Genomic DNA, 18,378 nt, shown 5'->3' with positions numbered 1-18,378 from the left:
GCATTTAGGGATGTGGATTTGGGCGGCAGAGTGGTTAGCATGGCAACACCCACCCCCCATTACCGTGCTGAGGAGCCGCTGAAAATGTCCCTGCTTCCTTGAGGCCAGGGTCCCTCGGGTGGTGAGCTGGGGAGGTGGGGGCCTGCCTCTTCTGGGTCCAGTTCAGTTTTACCTGGAGCCAGGTATCCTGTGACAACTGAGAGCTCCCTGGCACCTCAGCAGGCTTTGACTACACAGTGCAGAGCCTGATTCAACCATTCTTTTCTGAATTACCCAAGTCTCTTAAAAGTGGGGATGTTTAATTTTTATAATGAGAGAAAAAAAGAAGGCTTACGTATTATGCAGTTAGATGTCTTCAGTAGTAGGTTTTTTCTCTTCCCCTGGGAGTTAAGGAATGGAGATGTACTGTTTTGTGCTGCCCTCGAGGGCAGATACTGCCCAGTGGGTAGTACAGTCAGAAGACTTTCTAGAGGGAGCTGGGCTGGTCGTGGCCCCTGCACCCCATGTCCAGGACCCCCTCAGCAAGTGTGCCTTTGTCCTGCCTGACAGCCATCCCCTCCCCAGGTACGAGATCAAGGACCTGCTCAGCCACGCCTTCTTCGCGGAGGACACAGGTGTGAGGGTGGAGCTGGCCGAGGAGGACCATGGCAGGAAGTCCACAATCGCCCTGCGGCTCTGGGTTGAGGACCCCAAGAAACTGAAGGGCAAGCCCAAGGACAATGGGGCCATAGAATTCACCTTTGACCTGGAGAGGGAGACGCCGGATGACGTGGCGCAGGAAATGGTAATGTGTGCTCGTTCCTTGGCAAATCTGGGTGCGTTCCTTGAAAGCGTGTGGTTTCCAAAGATTAGAATGAAGTCAGAAAGGGAGTGTGGTCCTGCAGTGGGTGGGCGGTTCTGGGAACAAGGATCCCTGTTGGTCGAGTGCAGCTGTGAAGGACGTAGGTCTGAATCACCCTGCTGCACAGATGTAGGACATCACCTTGGAAATGGTGCCGTGAAAGGATATCGCGGACTGGTCGGAGAGATCCCTGGGGACTTTAGCATAGCAGGAAGAGCCCTGTTTGGACCAGATTCTTGCTAACTTTGTGCAGGTGTGGGCCTTTGGGTTTGATCTTTATTTCACTTTGTTTCTGTGGAGGATTGTGGTCTGGAGGGCCTGGTGAGAGCAGGAGAATAGAGATGTTTTGTATCACAGAGGGAAAGAAGTATCCGTGAGAAATAAGACGCTGGTTTTGACTGGAAAATCTGAGCAAGAGTGAAAATATGCATGCTTGTTGCAGGAGAGTAAGTGCTTGGCTGTGCCTGTCATAACCACAGAAATGCATGCCCTTTTTTTCTCTTTTTTAAAATAAATGTGTCACTGAAAATAGCACATCTATCAAAAATGTAGTAAGTCACAAGGGTATGGCTGATGGAGTCTTTACAAGTGGATTCCCTGGACCCCAGTAGGTTTTTTTTTAAATTAATACAATAAAATATATTTTTACAAATTGAGGTATGGTTGATTTACAGTGTTCAGGTGTACAGCAAAGTGATTCAGTTATGTATATGTGTATATACATGTATACGTGTGTGTGTGTGTGTTCTTTTTTAGGTTCTTTTCTAATATAGGTTATTACAGTATATTGAATATAGTTCCCTGTGCTATACAGTAGGTCCTATTGTTTATCTATTTTATATATAGTAGTGTGTATCTGTTAATCCCAAACTCCTAATTTATCCTCCTCCCAACCCTTTCCTCTTTGGTACCATAAGTTTGTTTTCTATGTCTGTGAGTCTATTTTTGTTTTGTGAATAGTTCATTTGTATCATTTTTTAAGATCTCACATATAAGTGATATTGTATGATATTTGTCTTTCTCTGACTTTACTTCACTTAGTGTGATAATCTCTAGGTCCAACCAGGTTGCTGCAAATGACATCATTTCATTCTTTTTTATGGCTAATATTCCTTTATTTTATTTAAGTAATATTCCTTTATGTATATACAGTATCACATCGTTTTTATCCATTCAATTGTCAGTGGACATTTAGGTTGTTTCCATGCCTTGGCCTGTTGTAAATAGTGCTGCTATGAACATTAGGGTGCATGTGTTTTTTTTTTTTGAAATAGAGCTTTTGTCTTTTCTGGGTAATGCCTAGAAGTGGGATTGCTGGATCATATGGTAACTCTGTTTTTTAAGGAACCTCCATACTGTTCTCCACAGTGGCTGCACCAATTTACATTCCCCCCAACAGTGTAGGAGGGTTCCCTTTTCTCCACACCCTTGCCAACATTTATTATTTGTAGACTTTTTGATGATTGCCATTCTGACAAGTGTGAGGTCATACCTCATTGTAGTTTTGATTTGCATTTCTCAAATAATTAGCCATGTTGGACATCTTTTCATGTACCTGTTGGCCATCTGTATGTCTTCTTTGGAGAAATGTCTGCTTAGGTCTTCTGCCCATTTTTTTGATTGGGTTGTTTGTTTTTTTTGGTATTGAGCTATATGAGCTGTTTGTATATTTGGGAAGTTAATCCCTTTTTGGTTGCATCATTTGCAAATATTTTCTCCCATTCTGTAGGTTGTCTTGTTGTTTTGTTTATAGTTTCCATCACTGTGCAGAAGCTTTTAAGTTTAATTAGGTTCCATTTGTTTATTTTTGCTTTTATTTCCATTACTCTAGGAGACAAATCCAAAAAAATATTGCCGCGATTTATGTCAAAGAGTGTTCTGCCTATGTTTTCCTCTAGTTTGATAATATCTAGTCTTGCATTGAGGTCTTTAATCCATTTTGAGTTTATTTTTGTATATGATGTTAGAGAATGTTCTAATTTCATTCTTTTACATGTAGCTGTCCAGTTTTCCCAGCACCAATTGTTGAAGAAACTGTCTTTTCTCAAATGTATATACTTGCCTCCTTTGTGGTAGATTAATTGACCATAAGTGTATGGGTCTATTTCTGGGCTTTCTTTCCAGTTCCATTGATCTATTCGTCTGTTTTTGTGCCAGTACCATACTGTTTTGATTACTGTGGCTTTGTAGTATAGTCTGAAGTCAGGGAGCATGATTCGTCCCGCTCTGTTCTCCTTTATCAAGATTATTTTGGCTATTCGGGGTCTTTCGTGGTTACATAAAATTTTTAAAATTATGTTGTTCTAGTTCTGTGAAAAATGCCACTGGTAATTTGATAGGGAAAGACCCCAGCATGGCCCTGGAAGGTGGGCTACAAGAGGTGGAGGGGAGGCTGCCTGCACAGGCTCCTCTGGGGAGCGTATCTGCGGGGCCAGGCTGTGCTGACCACTGCTCAGTGAGGCTCTGCTCGGATAAGGAAATTGAGGCTGGCCATGCCATGTAAGGTGTGGGAGCCACGGACCAAGGGGAATTCAGGGGACTGGGCATGTGTCAGGTGAGGGGTCCATGGAACTTGGTTTAGGTAGGTGCAGCAAGTTAGGACAGGACAGGAGTGGGAGGTGCACGGCCAGTCAGGACCCTGCCTTCCACTGAACAGCAGCCTGTGCCCCTGATGGCATGTGTGGTAGGTGTGACGCCCTGCGAATGGCACGGAGCCCGTGTCAGGACTCCTTCTCAGCTGCTGGTCACATTCCTGGGCCTAGAAACAGACACCTCTGCTGTAATCGGATTTAACAGTATCATTTAGCTCTGTGCTTCTGGGAGGATCTTTCTATGACCTTGCATAGTGCGCACTGTTGAACTGCTACATATTTGTTGAGAGTTGCATTAAGATGATTACCAGCTTATCTATTTTAGTATAGTAGTTTGTATCTGTTAATCCCATCGTCCTAATTTGTCCCTTCCCCTCCCTTTCCCCTTTGGTAACCTATGTCTGTGAGTCTATTTCTGTTTTGTATATAGATTCATTTGTATTATTTTTTTAGATTCCATATTAAAAAATTAGAAAAGAAAAAAAAAAGAGAATTACCAGCCCATCAGTCCTATAATTCAGGATCTCTGTTTTTCCATACCGCGACACTGTGGTCTCTCCATGCTTTCTGCTGAAGTTTAAAGCACAAACATAAGTAACGATCAAGGTGGTGTGCAGGCAGGTATCCTGTGAGCTGAGGTTCAGGAAGGTGGGTTGCATATGGAAAGTGTCCTGGAGGGACCGCGGGGACTGGGGGTACCTGGCTAGCAGCTCCAGGTGTCCCGGGGGCAGGAGGAGCAGAGGGAGGCCTCGGGGGGGTTGGCTAGGCCTGCATGGAGATGAGGTGGGTCCCTGGACAGCCTTGAGGGGGTGTGTCTGTCGAGGTGCAGGCACCTCAGGAAGCACAGGTGGAGAGCAGTGTTCTCGTTCCCCCGTGAGCATTGCATAGCGATGGCGTGAGAGTGACAGGGCACACAGTTTCCACGTGGTGACCTGTCCTGGAGGCACCTGGGACCCAGACAGCCAGTGCCATCTGCGTCTCAGCTGGACCAGGTACCTCCTCCAGCTCCAGCTCTGTTCTCGGTTCTGTTCCAGACACTCTTCGATTATACGACAGTGGTGCCCAAATGTGGCCTGGGCCCCTTCCCAGGACCTGCCCGCCCTCCTGAGAGGACTCATCCCTTCTCTGCCTCGACATAGAAAATACCTTGGCCCCTGGCCGCAGCACAGATGCTGCCCAGCCCCCAGGTCCTTGCGTACATGCCTGTGCCTGTAGCCACGGCCTGATCCTCACCAAGTCCCTGGCACCTGACTGGACTCACGGGTGGGAGGTGTCTCCAAGAGCTCCCAGTGCGGGCCCTGGGCCTGGCACCTCCCCCTTCCCTCTCCTCTGTCTCCTTTAAAAGCGCCTTCTTATGGGGAACGTCCTCTGTGCTGTATGCCATCCTTGCAGAAGAAGGTACATCACTGTGTTCAGTTAAGGAATAATAGAAAAACAACACATACCCAGCACTCTGCTTAAGAAACAGAATGAGCCCAGAGCCCTGGAGTGCCTGTGATGAAAGTGGCCGCACTCAGCGGGGGTCTTCCACCTGTGTGAGTGCCCCGGTTGTTACTGGCTGCTGCTCCTGACCCCTGGCGAGACCTGGCTCCTGGCTGGTCCTTGCAGGTCAGTGCTGGTCCTGCAGCCGTTGGCCAGGGTCTAACTTTCCCTCTACTCCCCTCCCCTTCCCACCCATCCGTAAATACCGGAGCCAACCCTGGGGTCTGGGGCTCTCCTTCTCCCTGGGGTCCTGATGGCAGCTGCCTGGGCCTCTCCTGGGCTGTCCCTGGGCCTCTCCTGGGCTGTCCCTGGGCCAGGTGTTAGGACCCCGAGGAAGCCCCAGCTGGGCAGAGTTTCAGAGCTCACAACTCCCAGGTTGCTCAGCTGGGTGTTCACTTGCTGATAGCTTTAACTCAACACACACACTTCTTCAAAACCTAAAGTAATTTGAAGAGGAGATGACTACGAATGAAACACCAGTGTTGGTTATCATAAACAGATGGTAACCTTACAAAGGAAGTGCTTTGAAAGCATAGGGGTGTCACTGCACTGCCAGTTCTAGGACTTGGCACCTGGTCTGGGCTGCCCTGTTGTTAACACCTGAGCTTATTGACTGTTGAGTGGTGAAGATGATGAGGCTGCCTTCCTGAGGCTGCCTGGGGGTGGGAGGCAGGCCGATGGGATAGCTTTCTCTTCTCCCTCTACCATCTCCCCCCAGCAGGGGGCGTGGGGAGGGTGCCGGTGGTGGGTGGGGGATGCAGTGGGGAGGCCTGTGTGAACGTGGATCAGAACAAAGATGCCCCCAGGGCTCAGAGAAGGGTGGGCTCTTTGGGGACCTGGGCTGGCTCTGATCTGGAAGTGACCCCTCGTGTAGACCCCCAGGGTGGGAGGGGAGGGAACTTGTAGCCTAGCCCAGGGATTCTCGTGTTTGTGGTACCAGCCCTTCTCCTACACAGCCTCCAGATAATAGGATGTTCCAGTGTGGCCAAATTCTCTGCTGTTTGGGAAAAAATAGAAGAAACACCTTGGAGAGGATCACTGGGGGGTGACTGTGAAAATGGAGATGGAAGGGAAAATGGGTCATGGGCAGAAAATAGAAATGGCAGGCAAGCGTGTCTGTGGGATGCTTTCTTTCCAGCGGCCTCTGGTCAGGTCAGCCACGTGGGGGTGGCACTGAGGGTGGGTGCTGAACCCTGGCTCAGCCTCTTCAGCAAGTCCTGGCCACGTGCCCAGCCCTGCTCACACCTCCCCGTCCTGGTCTGAGCCTGGCGGGGGCCTCAGGGTGGATGTCTGCAGGATTTCAGCACAGTTCATTCTGTCAAATGGAGTTGTCTTCTGAAAGGAGTCTTTTGAAATAATCACAAACTTATAGAAAAGTTGCAAATGTGGAACAGAACTGTTCAAGGTGACTTCTTTTGGCCAGAACCGTGTCTGTTGCCCACAGACAGGGACTTTCCTAACAGCCACCTCGGCTGTCAGAACTGGGAGAGCAACCCAGCCCCACCCAGGGTCCGAGTTGTCCAGTGATGCCTTCATGGCAAGAGCGCAGATCAGGGCCGCTCACCACGGTCAGCCCACTGAGGACACTCCCTGAGATCACGTGGTTGGGGGTTTCTGCCAGGGGTGTCCATGTGCAGTTATAATTAACTATTTTGTGGGGAGGTACCTTGAAACTACGTAAATATTCCATTTTCACCAGGCTTGCCGTTTATTTATATCTGTGTGCACTCACAGTTTCTCTTTTATTCAGTAGGTTGTATGCTCCATTGGTGAGTTACCTATCGCTGCCAACAAATTACCCCAAACACAGGCCTGTACACACTTATGGTCTTGCGCAGTCTCCGAGGTCAGGTATCCGGGAGTAGCTCAGCAGGTGCTTCTGGCTCAGGGCCCCTCATGAGGTGTAGCCAGTGTGTCTGCCAGGGCTGACTGGGGCCGAGGGTTTGTGTCTGCTTGCTCACCTGACTGGTGGCGGGACACTCAGTTCCCAGCCAGGTGGGACATTCAAAGGGCAGCTCATGACATGGCTTCATGGGAGCAGGTGATCCACAGGAGGGAGAGAGACAGAGACACAGAGGGAGAGACAGAGAGATAGAGACAGAGACAGAGACAGAGGGGGACACACAGAGAGACAGAGGCTGAGAGATAGATTGAGAGACAGAGAGACAGAGACTGCATGTATGTGGCCCCCCTTCGTGTACCCTCACGCTGGCAGCAAACCCATCACTTCTGCCACCACAGATCACTTTCATTTCTCCTGTGTGCATTTGTAGACGCGTCCTTCAAACCATCATACATCACTGTTTATTTTGGTGCTCAGAATGCCCCAGATTCAGCCAGTGGGAGGCCCTGGGTGCTAGCTTCCATGTTGTCCTGCATGTCTGTCATTTTCTGAGCATGTCCTTGATTTCAGGCACAGTGAGATGTCCAGCTCCCCTCGCCCTTTCCCTGCAAGCCTGAACCCACTCCCGCAGCGGCCAAGCTCCGGTCGTTGGCCTGGGCCCACTCGGTTCAGAAGCACATGCTACAGCATAAATGCACACACTCACATCTACATCTGGCGTATTTATGTGTGTTGTACTTTGAAAACCGTGAGTTCACATGATGCCAGCGCCCCAAGGTTTGTTCTCTGGTTTTCTCCTGTTTCACATGGGGAATCCCACAGTGACGGTGAGGAGCCTGACTTCCGCCGTTTTGTGGTTTTGCCATAAATATTCTCAGAGAGCACTCTGATGTTTCCTGGAGATCCTTGATTCATTTACAAATGCTCTCAAATGCTCCGTTGGGAAAATTGGGTTCAGAATTTTGCTAGGCATGGGTACACACCTTTCTGGTCTCGTTACTAACTGTGCCTCCTTCCCCCAGCCTCTGTGACTTCTCAGAGAATGTCCAGGACGGCACTGAGGACTGGTTGAGGCTACTTGTCCCTGTCCCTGAGCACACAGAGGCAGCCAGGACCTCTTTCCCGCCCTCGGCCAGCCTGAGCAAGGGGCTCCATGAAAGCCCTGCGGCCCAGCCAGTGAGGGGCCACTCTGAGTTTTGGCCCTGCCAGAGGCAGATGAGGTTCTTCCCTTCCCCCTCACACATCCAGCCCATGGTTACGAGCATCTGCTGTGTTGCCGCCGACCAGGAGCCGGGTCAGTGTAGGTTTAGATGGTCACTCTCCCTGTGGATCTGCAGTCGATGGCGGGAGGATATTTACTTATGGGATGACGAGAGCGTCCACGAGCGGAGCGAGCTTGGTGATGGGGGTGAGGGACCCGAGGAGGGGACTTTGGGCAGAGACCCCACGAGCAGGAGGCGGCGGTGCATACGGCAGGGTTGCCTGGTAGTGGGGCATGTGGGTGGGGCCCATCCCAGTCATGACACGGTGATTTCCTTTGCAGATTGAGTCAGGATTTTTCCACGAGAGTGATGTGAAGATTGTGGCCAAGTCCATCCGTGACCGCGTGGCATTGATCCAGTGGCGGCGGAAGAGGATCTGGCCAGCGCTGCAGCCCCAGGAGCAGCGGGACCCCGGCAGCCCTGACAAGGCCAGGGGCCCACCCACACCCCTGCAGGTCCAGGTGACCTACCACTCTCAGGCTGGGCCGCCAGAGCTGGAGGAGCCCGAGGCCGACCAGCACCTCCTCACCCCTGCGCTGCCGGCCAGCGCCACCTCCCTGGCCTGTGAGTGCTGCCCTCCCCAGGGCCCCCCTGCCCTGCCGCCCTCCCCTTAGCCCACCCCGCGGGTATGAATGATTGGTGTGGGCAAACATTCTTCCAGGGAGGGCACTGGAAGCATCCCCACGTTGCAAAGAGATCTGTTCCCAGAGGGGTTTAAGTCTCCCTGAAGTCCAGCTTCTCAGGACAGGTGGGGGACAAATATCCAGGGAGACCCAGAACCTCCTGCGCCCCCCGAGCCAGCAGGGCTAGAGCTTGTTTAGTTCAGCTACTTATCCCGTCTGGAATATATCAGTCCCCGCCTCACAGGGAACCTGAGGGCTGGGCCTCAGGCCTGGAGTCGCTGACCAGTGGAGGCGTCTGTGCCACATGCTGTGGTCCTGGGGCTGCCAGTGGCTGCAGCCTCTAGTCATGCCGTGGTCTTGGTTGTGACTTTTGCTGCTCGGATTGTCCGTCCCCAAGGTTATCTCCCTTCTGGTACTGAACCTTTGAGACCTTTAGTGTGTTTCCCAGAGAGTGTCACTGATGGATTGGTGGGAGTCACTTTGTAGCTGGCTTCATCTCAGACCACTGGAATGAAGAATCCTGTGTCTTCTCCATGTCTAAGTGGAAGTCCTCAGTATCCTAAAAATTTAGCCGTGAGCTGAGGATGGGGGATGTAGCCTTTTCTGTCTGTTCTGTGAATAAGCATGGAGAGCTGAGCCACCTGCCCAAGCCACTATTTCAGGTTGTTTGTGTGGAAAGACCAAAATAGTCTGTGTAATCTATTTAATAGTTACATCCTTTCTTTATCAGTAAAATAGCTAAACATTCTTCAAAGCAGGCTGTTTGAATTCAAACCATCGGCTGGCTGGCCATCACTTCGAGATAGGTTGCCTACTGTTTACTTCTCTCCTACCTGCTCAAGTTTGCTTTGGAGAACAGAATCGCCACATCATCACTCCATTTTCTGATGAACCGAAAAATTAGTTCAAGAGCATAAAGTTTTTGCAGGAAAAGGCTTTCCACTCCTGACATACCACTACACACTCTGAAAACATAATTTGTAGTTGAAAAATTTCTAGGACAGGAATTAAGAAATCTCCTTTTGTTGAACTTTGAACAGATACAGTCTGTGACCTAGAAAATGCTCTGCTGTGGTAAGATGTTGTGACACAGGCTCGACCCGTTGCATAGATGTGAATCAACAGATGAGTTTAGGGTGGGCGTTCTGTCTGCAAACAGATCCCCTTCCTGACTGACTAAGAATGAGTGTGCTTCACGTTGTGGCCATGCTTCTCAAAAACAGTTTTACCTATTTACCGTAATTTCTCTAAAGTAGACTATATTTAGTCACATTTTATAAAATTCAGAAAATCCAAGAGGGTATACAGCAGAAACCAGTTAATTTTCCTCCCTGGAGGTCACTGATGTTTTAAGTTTTTTAACTTTAACTTCCAGAGATAATAACTTCCAGACGTAACCTATACCTGCAGTCTACCACACACACGCTCAACATGCATATGCATACATACATACATGTGTGCACGTAGAATATACCCACACGAGTGCATGTGCACAGGCTCATGGGCACACGTGCACACACGTGGGCACCCCTGTGTCTCCCTCTAATCTGTAACCCACAGCACCCTGCACATGCTCTTCTGCACCTTGCAGTGGGTCAGAACAGAAAGCCTGTGCTCAGCCATCCCTCTGGCCGCAGTGCCTGGGGCCGGCTGGACCACACTGTGCTTCATAAAGATGAACTAATGTAGACGCAAGCAGCACACACATCACTGGAGGGGACCTGGTCTTAGATAACAAGATGGGCACACACACACTTTCATATATTGGAAGGTGCAGCAAATATCATATGTTTTGACTCCCCACTCTGTTTTCTGTTAGCTGCCCACCAGCTAACCAGATCAGGCTCAAGCCTGGGCCAGCATCTGTGACTGTGAGAACACAATTTGTCAATAGGTTAAAAGTGATTTTTTAAAATAATTTTTATTATACAAATAAACACATTCACTTTAAAAATATAAAGTGTCACATATATGGTTAGAGTCACTGTACCTGAAATTGGTCTGTACACTCTCTCTCATGCACTCACCTCTCTGTCTCTGTCTCGTGTGCCCACACTCTGTCTCTCATGTGCACATGCTGTCTCTGTCTCTAAGTAGCAATGACTACCAGCCACCTCATCAAAACTCAGAGCCACTTGTTAAATTGGTTTTGCACAATCAAACCTCACGATTCTTAAGTCTTCCTGGGTCAAAATAAGTTCTGATCAGCTCTTGGGAAAAATTATTTTGTTGCAAAGCCAACAAGAGTCCTCTTTTACTTTATTTGTTTAAATTACAAATGGACACGTAGGCCAAAAGGTGCCCCATAGAAATAGCTTGGTGTTCATAGGTGACAAATCCTAATGCTTATGTAGCTTTTGGAACCTGGAGGCAGTAAAACAAAAGTGCCACTTCAAACAGGTTTTTGCTTTTCACTCTTGCCTGGCATGACCATGCAGGCGCCCTGTCTTCCCAGGTGTCTTCCCAGGCTTGGTGAGACCAGCCTGTGGGCCGTGGCAGTCTTGTCTGTGCCCCCATGTGCAGGCAGCTCCTTCCACCCAGGCTGGGTTTGATGGCCAATCTGGGCTGATCTTGGGTGAGGCTGGCCTCTTGGGGGGCTGCCTTGGGCCGTGGACTCTCCGGGTCCCCCTTTTATGGCCTCTCTGTGGGGCAGGCACCTCGTCCGCCCCGTTTTCCAACCACGTTACACCTGGGCCTGTGAAGCGAGGGGCTAGATTTGGACCCAGGTCTTCCTACTTCAGGCTCTTTGCTGTGGTGAGTGGAGGTGGTCAGGGTCCTGAGACCTCCCTCCCCTGCTATAAAACTCAGGTTGTAGTTCTTTCCTCCACATGACTGTAGCTTTTCCTAACTTGGACGTTCCATCTGGTGCCTTTGAAGAGCTGAAAGTGTTCACTTTCAAGGCGAGGTCAGGTGCCAGATGAGGTCCCTATCTGTAAGCTGGTGGAAGTTGTCCTGCCTACAGAGGGTGGTGCAAGGTACCCACCTGGGATCCATGGTGGCCCATGGTGAGCACCAACAGATGTCAGGCAGTGTGCGGGCAGGCTGCCAGGGCCATTGCTGGGTGGTACAATTACAGCCCCCTGTACCGTTCTTTAGTTGATTTTTTTTAATGACACACATTTATTATGTATGTGATCTGGAAATGTAACCAAGTCTTTGTTTTACAGAAGAAAACACGAGGACAAGCTATCCCATGTTTGCGTTCCCTGAGACTTGCTGGAGTGCTGTGGGGGTGATGTTTGGGGGTGCCCGCTTTGAGCTGTGCTTTTGTCCTCCTTCCCCAGCGGACAGCACGTTTGACAGTGGCCAGGGCTCCACGGTGTATTCGGACTCGCAGAGCAGCCAGCAGAGCGTTGTGCTGGGCTCGCTGGTGGATGGAGTGCAGCCCCCCGCCCAGTGTGTGTGCAGCCCCCCTGTGAGCGTGAGTGACGGGCCTGTCCTGCCACATAGCCTGCCCTCACTGGGGGCCTACCAGCAGCCTGCCGTGGTGAGTCAGCCCACCCCTTCTGGCCAGAGTTCCTGTCCACATGGACTAGAGTCTGTGATGGTCCATCTAGTTGGTGCTGGCCTGTTGTCAGTTCCCAGCCATGCAAAAGCAGGCCCGTGGGAGGTCCATCCTTGCCAGTAACTGCAGGGCTGCAGGCTGGAGCAGCCTATGGTGTACCCTCAAAGACCTGCCAGATGAGAAAATACTGGAAACAGAGCCCAGTGACACCCAGTGCTTGCAAAGCTGTGATAAACCTGGCAAGGTCCCGCCCTGTGACTGACGCTGGGCCTGAAAAGTTACTTCTGACTGTTGCAAAGGTGACAGAAAAGCATCATTTATAGTAATGAAGCCTTTGATTTTGTCTCAGTGTCTGGCTTCACTGAGGGAGTGTTAAGTATCTCCTGGCATTTCTCCGCCACCTATTATGCAGCTGTTAAAAGTTAGAGGTATGGAAACGACCAAATCACGGGAAGCATTTTCAGTGATGTTTGAGAAGTAGGATTGAAAGGGCCTCATGCTTCTTTATGCCTGTGGAATAATTTGTTAGATGAGATGGAAATTGCTAGATGAGGGAGTCACATTTAGCATTTGTTTTTTTATTTTGATTTTTTTTAATGTTAAAGAAAGCAAAACAATTGCTTGCTTCCCAGTCCCAAATGGTCAGTCCCAGGGAAGTTGCCCTTGAGCCAGGCTGTGGAGAGGGGTCCAGAGAGAGATTTAGATGCCCCTCAGGCCCAGAAGTGGTCAGGGCCGGTGCCCCTGCCCGAAGAGCGTCTCCTGCCTCACGTTACAGTGGCTCCCAACGTGCTCTCACATGTGCTCTCACTCCACGCTCTCACGTGTGCTTTCAATCACGCACTCTCACACTGTGGCTGCCTTTTGGGGCTGCTGAGTGCCGGGCCCCAGCCTTTCTGGCCACCTCTGTCTCTCTTCCCTCCCCTCCTGACTGCTCAGGCTCAGAAAGTCCCTTTGGAAAAGCAGTTGAAGCATTTGCCTCTGCTGACTGGAACCCAGTATTCATCTGCAGTTTGACTCGTTTCACAAAATTAAGTGAAATATGATTTTAGAGCAGGAAGAGTTCATTTATGAGAAGGCCACCTGCTTCTCAGAGCAGTGGTTCTCGGCTTTAGGTCACCCATGCTAGGGCTGAGCCAGAACCTTCCACCGGCCCTCATCCCCTCTAGGGCAGGGTCATACTTTCCCTGGCCCCACAGTGTGCTCTCCACCCAGGTCCCTGCAGCACTGCCCCTGTCCTAGTTTTGGCTCACAGGCCGGGATGCCCGTGCACAGGTAGGTCGAGGGCCTGGCCAGGATGCACCCAAAATTGGCTGGAGTGTTCTCTCCCATCTTTTGCCTATTTATGCAAAAACACCTTGGACAGAAGGGGTCCCCAGGGTGCACTGAGGGCTCCTGGGGAGGGTTGCCATGGTGATTTGCCCCTGGGACCCAGGGAAGAAGTGGCACAGACGGTGGAGTCAGGAGTACAAGCTGCTCCTCTGAGGCCTCCAGGCTGCCTGAGCTCCTGACTCCTGCTGGGCTAGGGATTGCGGCTCTAGGAACACGTGCACATGTGACTCATTCCGCCCTGTGGCTTCAAGTGAACGCAAAGGAGAGGTTCCATTCTACCCCATGCTGCTTTTCATAAAGCGTTTACTGCAGAAGATGAAATGAGTGATAATGGTTTTGGAAATCACGTGTTTCATCTAGAAAACAAGTGAGAGAACTTTCTGATGTCGATGTGCTCTCACCTTCAGAAGTCATCTCTGTGTTTTTTTCCATAGCTCTCACCTGCTTCTCACATCCCCACTATTTTGAAGTAAATCCTAGACAGAAAGATGTTTTGCCCCAAGATATTTCAGTCTATATCTCTCCAGGATCAAGACTCTGAAAACAAAACCCCGTACCATTATTGCACCTAAAAATGAACAAGTTAGCAGCTGTTCTTAATAGCATCAAACATCCACTACTCAGATTTCTGACTCTTTCCTAGTCCATGTCTATGCTGTGCTTGGCGGTGAGGGCTCACGTCTGTGGCCTTGTTTCTTTCCTGATGGGTGAGTCATGGGAGACTCGCAGCTCTTCAGGTCACCCCTCTCTCCAGCTCTGTCCCACGTTTTATTCCCACGTTTCCATATTCTGTTTGTGAATATATCCACATGTACACATTTTATATTGTCTTATGAACAAGACACGTATGCCTTTTTATCTTTCCCTCATTTAATGTCATAACAAGCGTTTTCCAAGGTTCCACAAATCTCTTTTAATGATCTTTTCTCACAGCATGATATTCTGTGGAGCTGAAGTTCTAGGACATTCCCTGGTTGGGAGGTGTGGCTGTTCTTGGTTTAGGGACCTCCACACCTTGCTTCTGCTGCATCATGTTCCTCGGAAAGGGTCCCTGGCAGGATGGCAGGCACGGGGAGTGAGAGATGGGTCCCTGGAGATGGTGAGTGTGTGCTTGGCAGGGCTCCTTAGGACAGCTCCTGAGTGTGGCTCTGGGTGCTTTTTGCAGCCTGGCCTGTCGGTGGCCTCCATCCCGCCCCCCGCCCGCCCTCTGCTCCCACAGCAGCCTTTCCCGGAGCCGGCCATGAGCTTCGCCCCTGGGCTGCCGCCGCCCAGTGCCCCTGTGCCGACAGGCCCAGGCCAGCCCACACCCCCCGCCCACCAGGTGAGTGCTGGCTGCCCCTCTTTATGGGTACCATGGGTGCCTCGGTCTCCCCAGGCCCTGTCCATCCGTATTGGCTGGCCTGAGCCCAGTGTCTGTGAGCCTCCTGGCAGGTCCAGGCCCCCTATACGCCTTCTCTGCAGTTCCCCAGGGCCCAGGGTGTAGATGGGAGTGGGGGTGGGTCTCTTGTGTCTGTGGAGTTCAGGGTTCCGCAGCACTCAGAAGGTCCCCGTTGCACACAGTGGTCCTCCCAGATCTGTGTGTCCCGGGCTCCAGCCTGGGTGTTTGAACATGTGTGTGGGTATGTGTGTGTGTGCATGTGTGTGAGTTGATTTTTTCCGTTGTGTCTAAGTACATAGGTGTATCTCAGGAGGGCACTGGTCTAAGAGAAGCCCCTCTCTCTTTCTAGCCTCCTCACCTGACCCAGCCGGTACCCCTGCCACAGGTCCTGGCCCCACAGCCTGTGGGCCCCCTCCAGCCGGTGCCCCCCAACCTGCCTCCATACCTGGCTCCAACCTCCCAGGTGGTGGCCCCTGCTCAGCTGAAGCCCCTCCAGATGCCTCCGGCGCCCCTGCAGCCACTTGCTCAAGTCCCTCCACAGGTACCTCTCTGTCCCCTGCCCTACAGCCTCACCTTCTCCCCCAGTCTGGTTGGCTGTTCCTTGTCCTCAGGGCACACGGGTCCCTCAAGAGAGAGACACTCCCTGATGACAGGGCGGCTGGGCTGCCGTGCTCTCCTGCCTTTGACTTCTGCCCCACATGCATCTAGGATGGGGAAAGGTTTAGTCCACAGTCAGACCAGAGAAGCCAGGATGGGGCTGTGAGCACGTAGCTATAGTCACCGTCCTCCACAGAGCTACTCGAGGCTGTGCTGACCCTGGATTCTTGGGAGTCCAGGGGACAGCTGAGCAGCTCGCCAACTACAAAGAAGAGTTGACTGTAAAAGTGACTTCTGATGCCCGTCTTCGGGGGAGCATCACGGGACCAGTATCACTTGATAGCACGTGGTTGATGCTTGGGTGCTGTCACTCAGGCTAATGCTGTCAGTGGTCATGCATGTTTCCAGTGAACCTTGATCACGGGACGGCTTTCGTTTCATGGATCCCATTATAGTGTGTTGGCAGAGCTAGGATGGGAAGTGAAGCTGTGAGTGTTCCTGCGGTTTATAGGCACCACCCAGAAGGTTCTTTCATGTCAGCAGTTGCCTGTCACCAGCCTTGTCCTCATTACTCCTGCATTGGAGTCACTTTCATCATCTAGTTCACCCACCACCTTGCTCCCGGTGGTCGGGCATTTAGTTGCTTTTCAAATACACAGAGGTCAGTTTGCATATTTTCGCTGTCTTATAATTACACAAAGGCACATATTATGCAATGCTCGTGTGCCCGCAACCAGAAAAGCTTTATTTTAGAGAGAACTGTCAGAGAATCTGCTGAAATGTTTGAAGGGCTAGATCCACGAGATGTCTCCAGGATGGACGAGCAGACACTGAAGGTTCCAGAGCTCTGCTGTTGTGAGACGCTGCTGTCTCCCAGGATGCATGGCACAGGGGCATTCGGCCAGCAAGGAGGGGCTGGAAGATATGCTTTTCTTGAGATAACCTGTTGAAGAATTTGGTCTCAGTGTGAATTTATACAGATTGGAGGGAATCAGGCAAAGTAATTTCAGATGTTTGGGGCCAGTCCTGTAGCTCTGGCAGTCCTGGTCTTTCTGAATGAGAACATGCCAAAGCTGTGAATCTGATGGTCACTGTTATAACCCCTGATGTCCTTGCAGTCACCTAGCAGTAGCCTCAGCATGGCCCAGCCTGAGCCCCTTTGAGGTGGTGCTGAAGGCGGGGCTGTCTTGAAGGTCATGTCTGCACCCCACACCCTTCTGAGGCCTCCTGCCTTTCCTTCTGTTTGATGGTATCATACACTTGGTTCCATTTAAATTGGGTTTGTTTTTGTTCCCTTCCATAGAAGCTACACAAAAGTGTGTTGGGGCAGAAGCTGTGGGTGACGTGGACCCTCTCACCCAGTGCAGATGTGCTGCAGACACGGCCAAGTCTTGGTGGGGCTGACATGCTTGTTCTCTTTCAGATGCCTCCACTTCCTGTTGTCCCCCCCATCGCTCCACTGGCCACAGTCGACAGCCTCCCTGCAGCCCTTCCTGACCTGCCAGCCACCAGTGGGCCCGCCGTGCCTCCCCCCTCTCAGTATTTCTCTCCAGCTGTCATCTTGCCAAGCCTCCCACTCAGTGCCACCACTGCTCCCCTGCCCACGTCACCGGCCCTGCCTCTGCAGACAGTCAAGCTGCCCCACCCTGCAGGGGCACCACTGGCCGTCCCATGCCAGACCATCGTGCCAAACGTGGCGGCCACTGCTACTGGCATCCCTCTGCTGGCTGTGGCTCCACAGGGTGTGGCTGCCCTGTCCATTCACCCCACTGTGGCCCAGCTCCCTGCCCAGCCTGTGTACCCGGCGGCCTTTCCGCAGATGGTGCCCAGCGACGTCCCGCCTTCTCCCCTCCATGCAGCGCAGAATGTGCGGGCTGCCCCTCCCCACCCGGCACCCCCCATGCTGCCACAACCCCACAAGCCAAGTGTTGCCCGCCTTGCCGAGCAGGCTGCTCCGGCCGCCAGTGCTGGGAGTCAGGTAACCCACCTGCTGGCCAGGGCCCACCCTCTAGGCACTGGGAGACCCCTTAGCACACGAGGAGTTCATGGACCTCTGCTCCTTCTCAGCACCTTGACCCCAGTAGCAGAGTGGGAATGGACAAGCAGGCAGCTCTGTCCCATGGCTGCAGCGTCTCATCCAGCATGGGGGGTGTCTGCTGCCTCCTCTCGCCTCCCAGCACGTGTTAGGAGCCTTGGGGATTGGGGTGGCTAGAAGCTCCACTCTTGGTTCCTTCCCAAGTGTCAGTAGCAGCTGCTTGTGGTGGGGGGGCTCCTGGGCATTGTGGCACCTGCCTTCACCTGGATAGGGTTGGCAGTCTCGGTGCAGCTGTGTCAGCCGCTCCGTGGACGCTGGAGAGGCTCACGCTGCCTGTCTTGTTGCCTGTCAAAGTAAAGAAGGCGGGTAACCCCCATCTCAGCAACTGGGAAATGAGGCAGATGGGGTTCTGACGGGATCTGTTGGTTGTGGACTGGGCAGTGCTGGGTGTACATGGGTTATTGGTTCCAAGGCAGTCATGGCAGACAAGGATGATGTCTCAGAATCAGGTGGGGACCATGGGCAGCTTGTTGGGCTGACAGTGAAGGGATACAGGGACACGTACCCTGCTGGCTGGGCGGACCTCCCCGTGGCTCCACGCACCTGCGCAGCCCATGCGTGTTTTGGAGCTCCAGGGCAGTTATCCACCCTCACGTGAGGAGAGGAGCTGGCGTGGGGCTCTCACCTTGTGGGGGGCTCTCACCTTGGGGAGGCTCTCATCTGGGCATCCCCCCACCTAGGGAGCCTCTTACTTGGGAGCCCTCCCACCTCAGGGCCTCTTACCTGGGCGCCCTCCCACCTGGCCCCACCCTGGCTCTAAGCCTCAAGAGCTTTGTCCCTGTTGGGCGTGTCCTTTGCCGTTTGAGCTCAGGCTCCTGCCCTTTTGATTTGG

The 18,378-nt window shown here is 51.8% G+C and overlaps 1 protein-coding gene across 8 annotated transcripts in view; it reads left to right on the top strand.

Annotated features, from left to right (window-relative positions):
* The window catches only part of WNK2 (WNK lysine deficient protein kinase 2), a 155,764-nt gene that overhangs the window by 50,585 nt on the left and 86,801 nt on the right, over window positions 1-18,378 (top strand). For 6 of the 8 annotated variants that reach the window (XM_030847255.2, XM_030847252.2, XM_030847254.2 and 3 more), the window contains exons 7-12: window positions 565-784; window positions 8,301-8,583; window positions 11,927-12,129; window positions 14,642-14,797; window positions 15,204-15,395; window positions 16,875-17,429. In XM_030847255.2, the coding sequence (XP_030703115.1) occupies window positions 565-784; window positions 8,301-8,583; window positions 11,927-12,129; window positions 14,642-14,797; window positions 15,204-15,395; window positions 16,875-17,429 (1,609 nt within the window). The remainder of the gene's footprint in view (window positions 1-564; window positions 785-8,300; window positions 8,584-11,926; window positions 12,130-14,641; window positions 14,798-15,203; window positions 15,396-16,874; window positions 17,430-18,378) is intronic. The other 2 variants (XM_060301163.1, XM_060301166.1) reach the window with 2 other exon arrangements.

The sequence above is a fragment of the Globicephala melas genome, chromosome 6 (genome assembly GCF_963455315.2).
Source record: "Globicephala melas chromosome 6, mGloMel1.2, whole genome shotgun sequence".
NCBI classification, from domain to species: domain Eukaryota; kingdom Metazoa; phylum Chordata; class Mammalia; order Artiodactyla; family Delphinidae; genus Globicephala; species Globicephala melas.
Note: the sequence above shows the minus strand (reverse complement) of the source record. Positions and strands in the feature narration are given on the sequence as shown.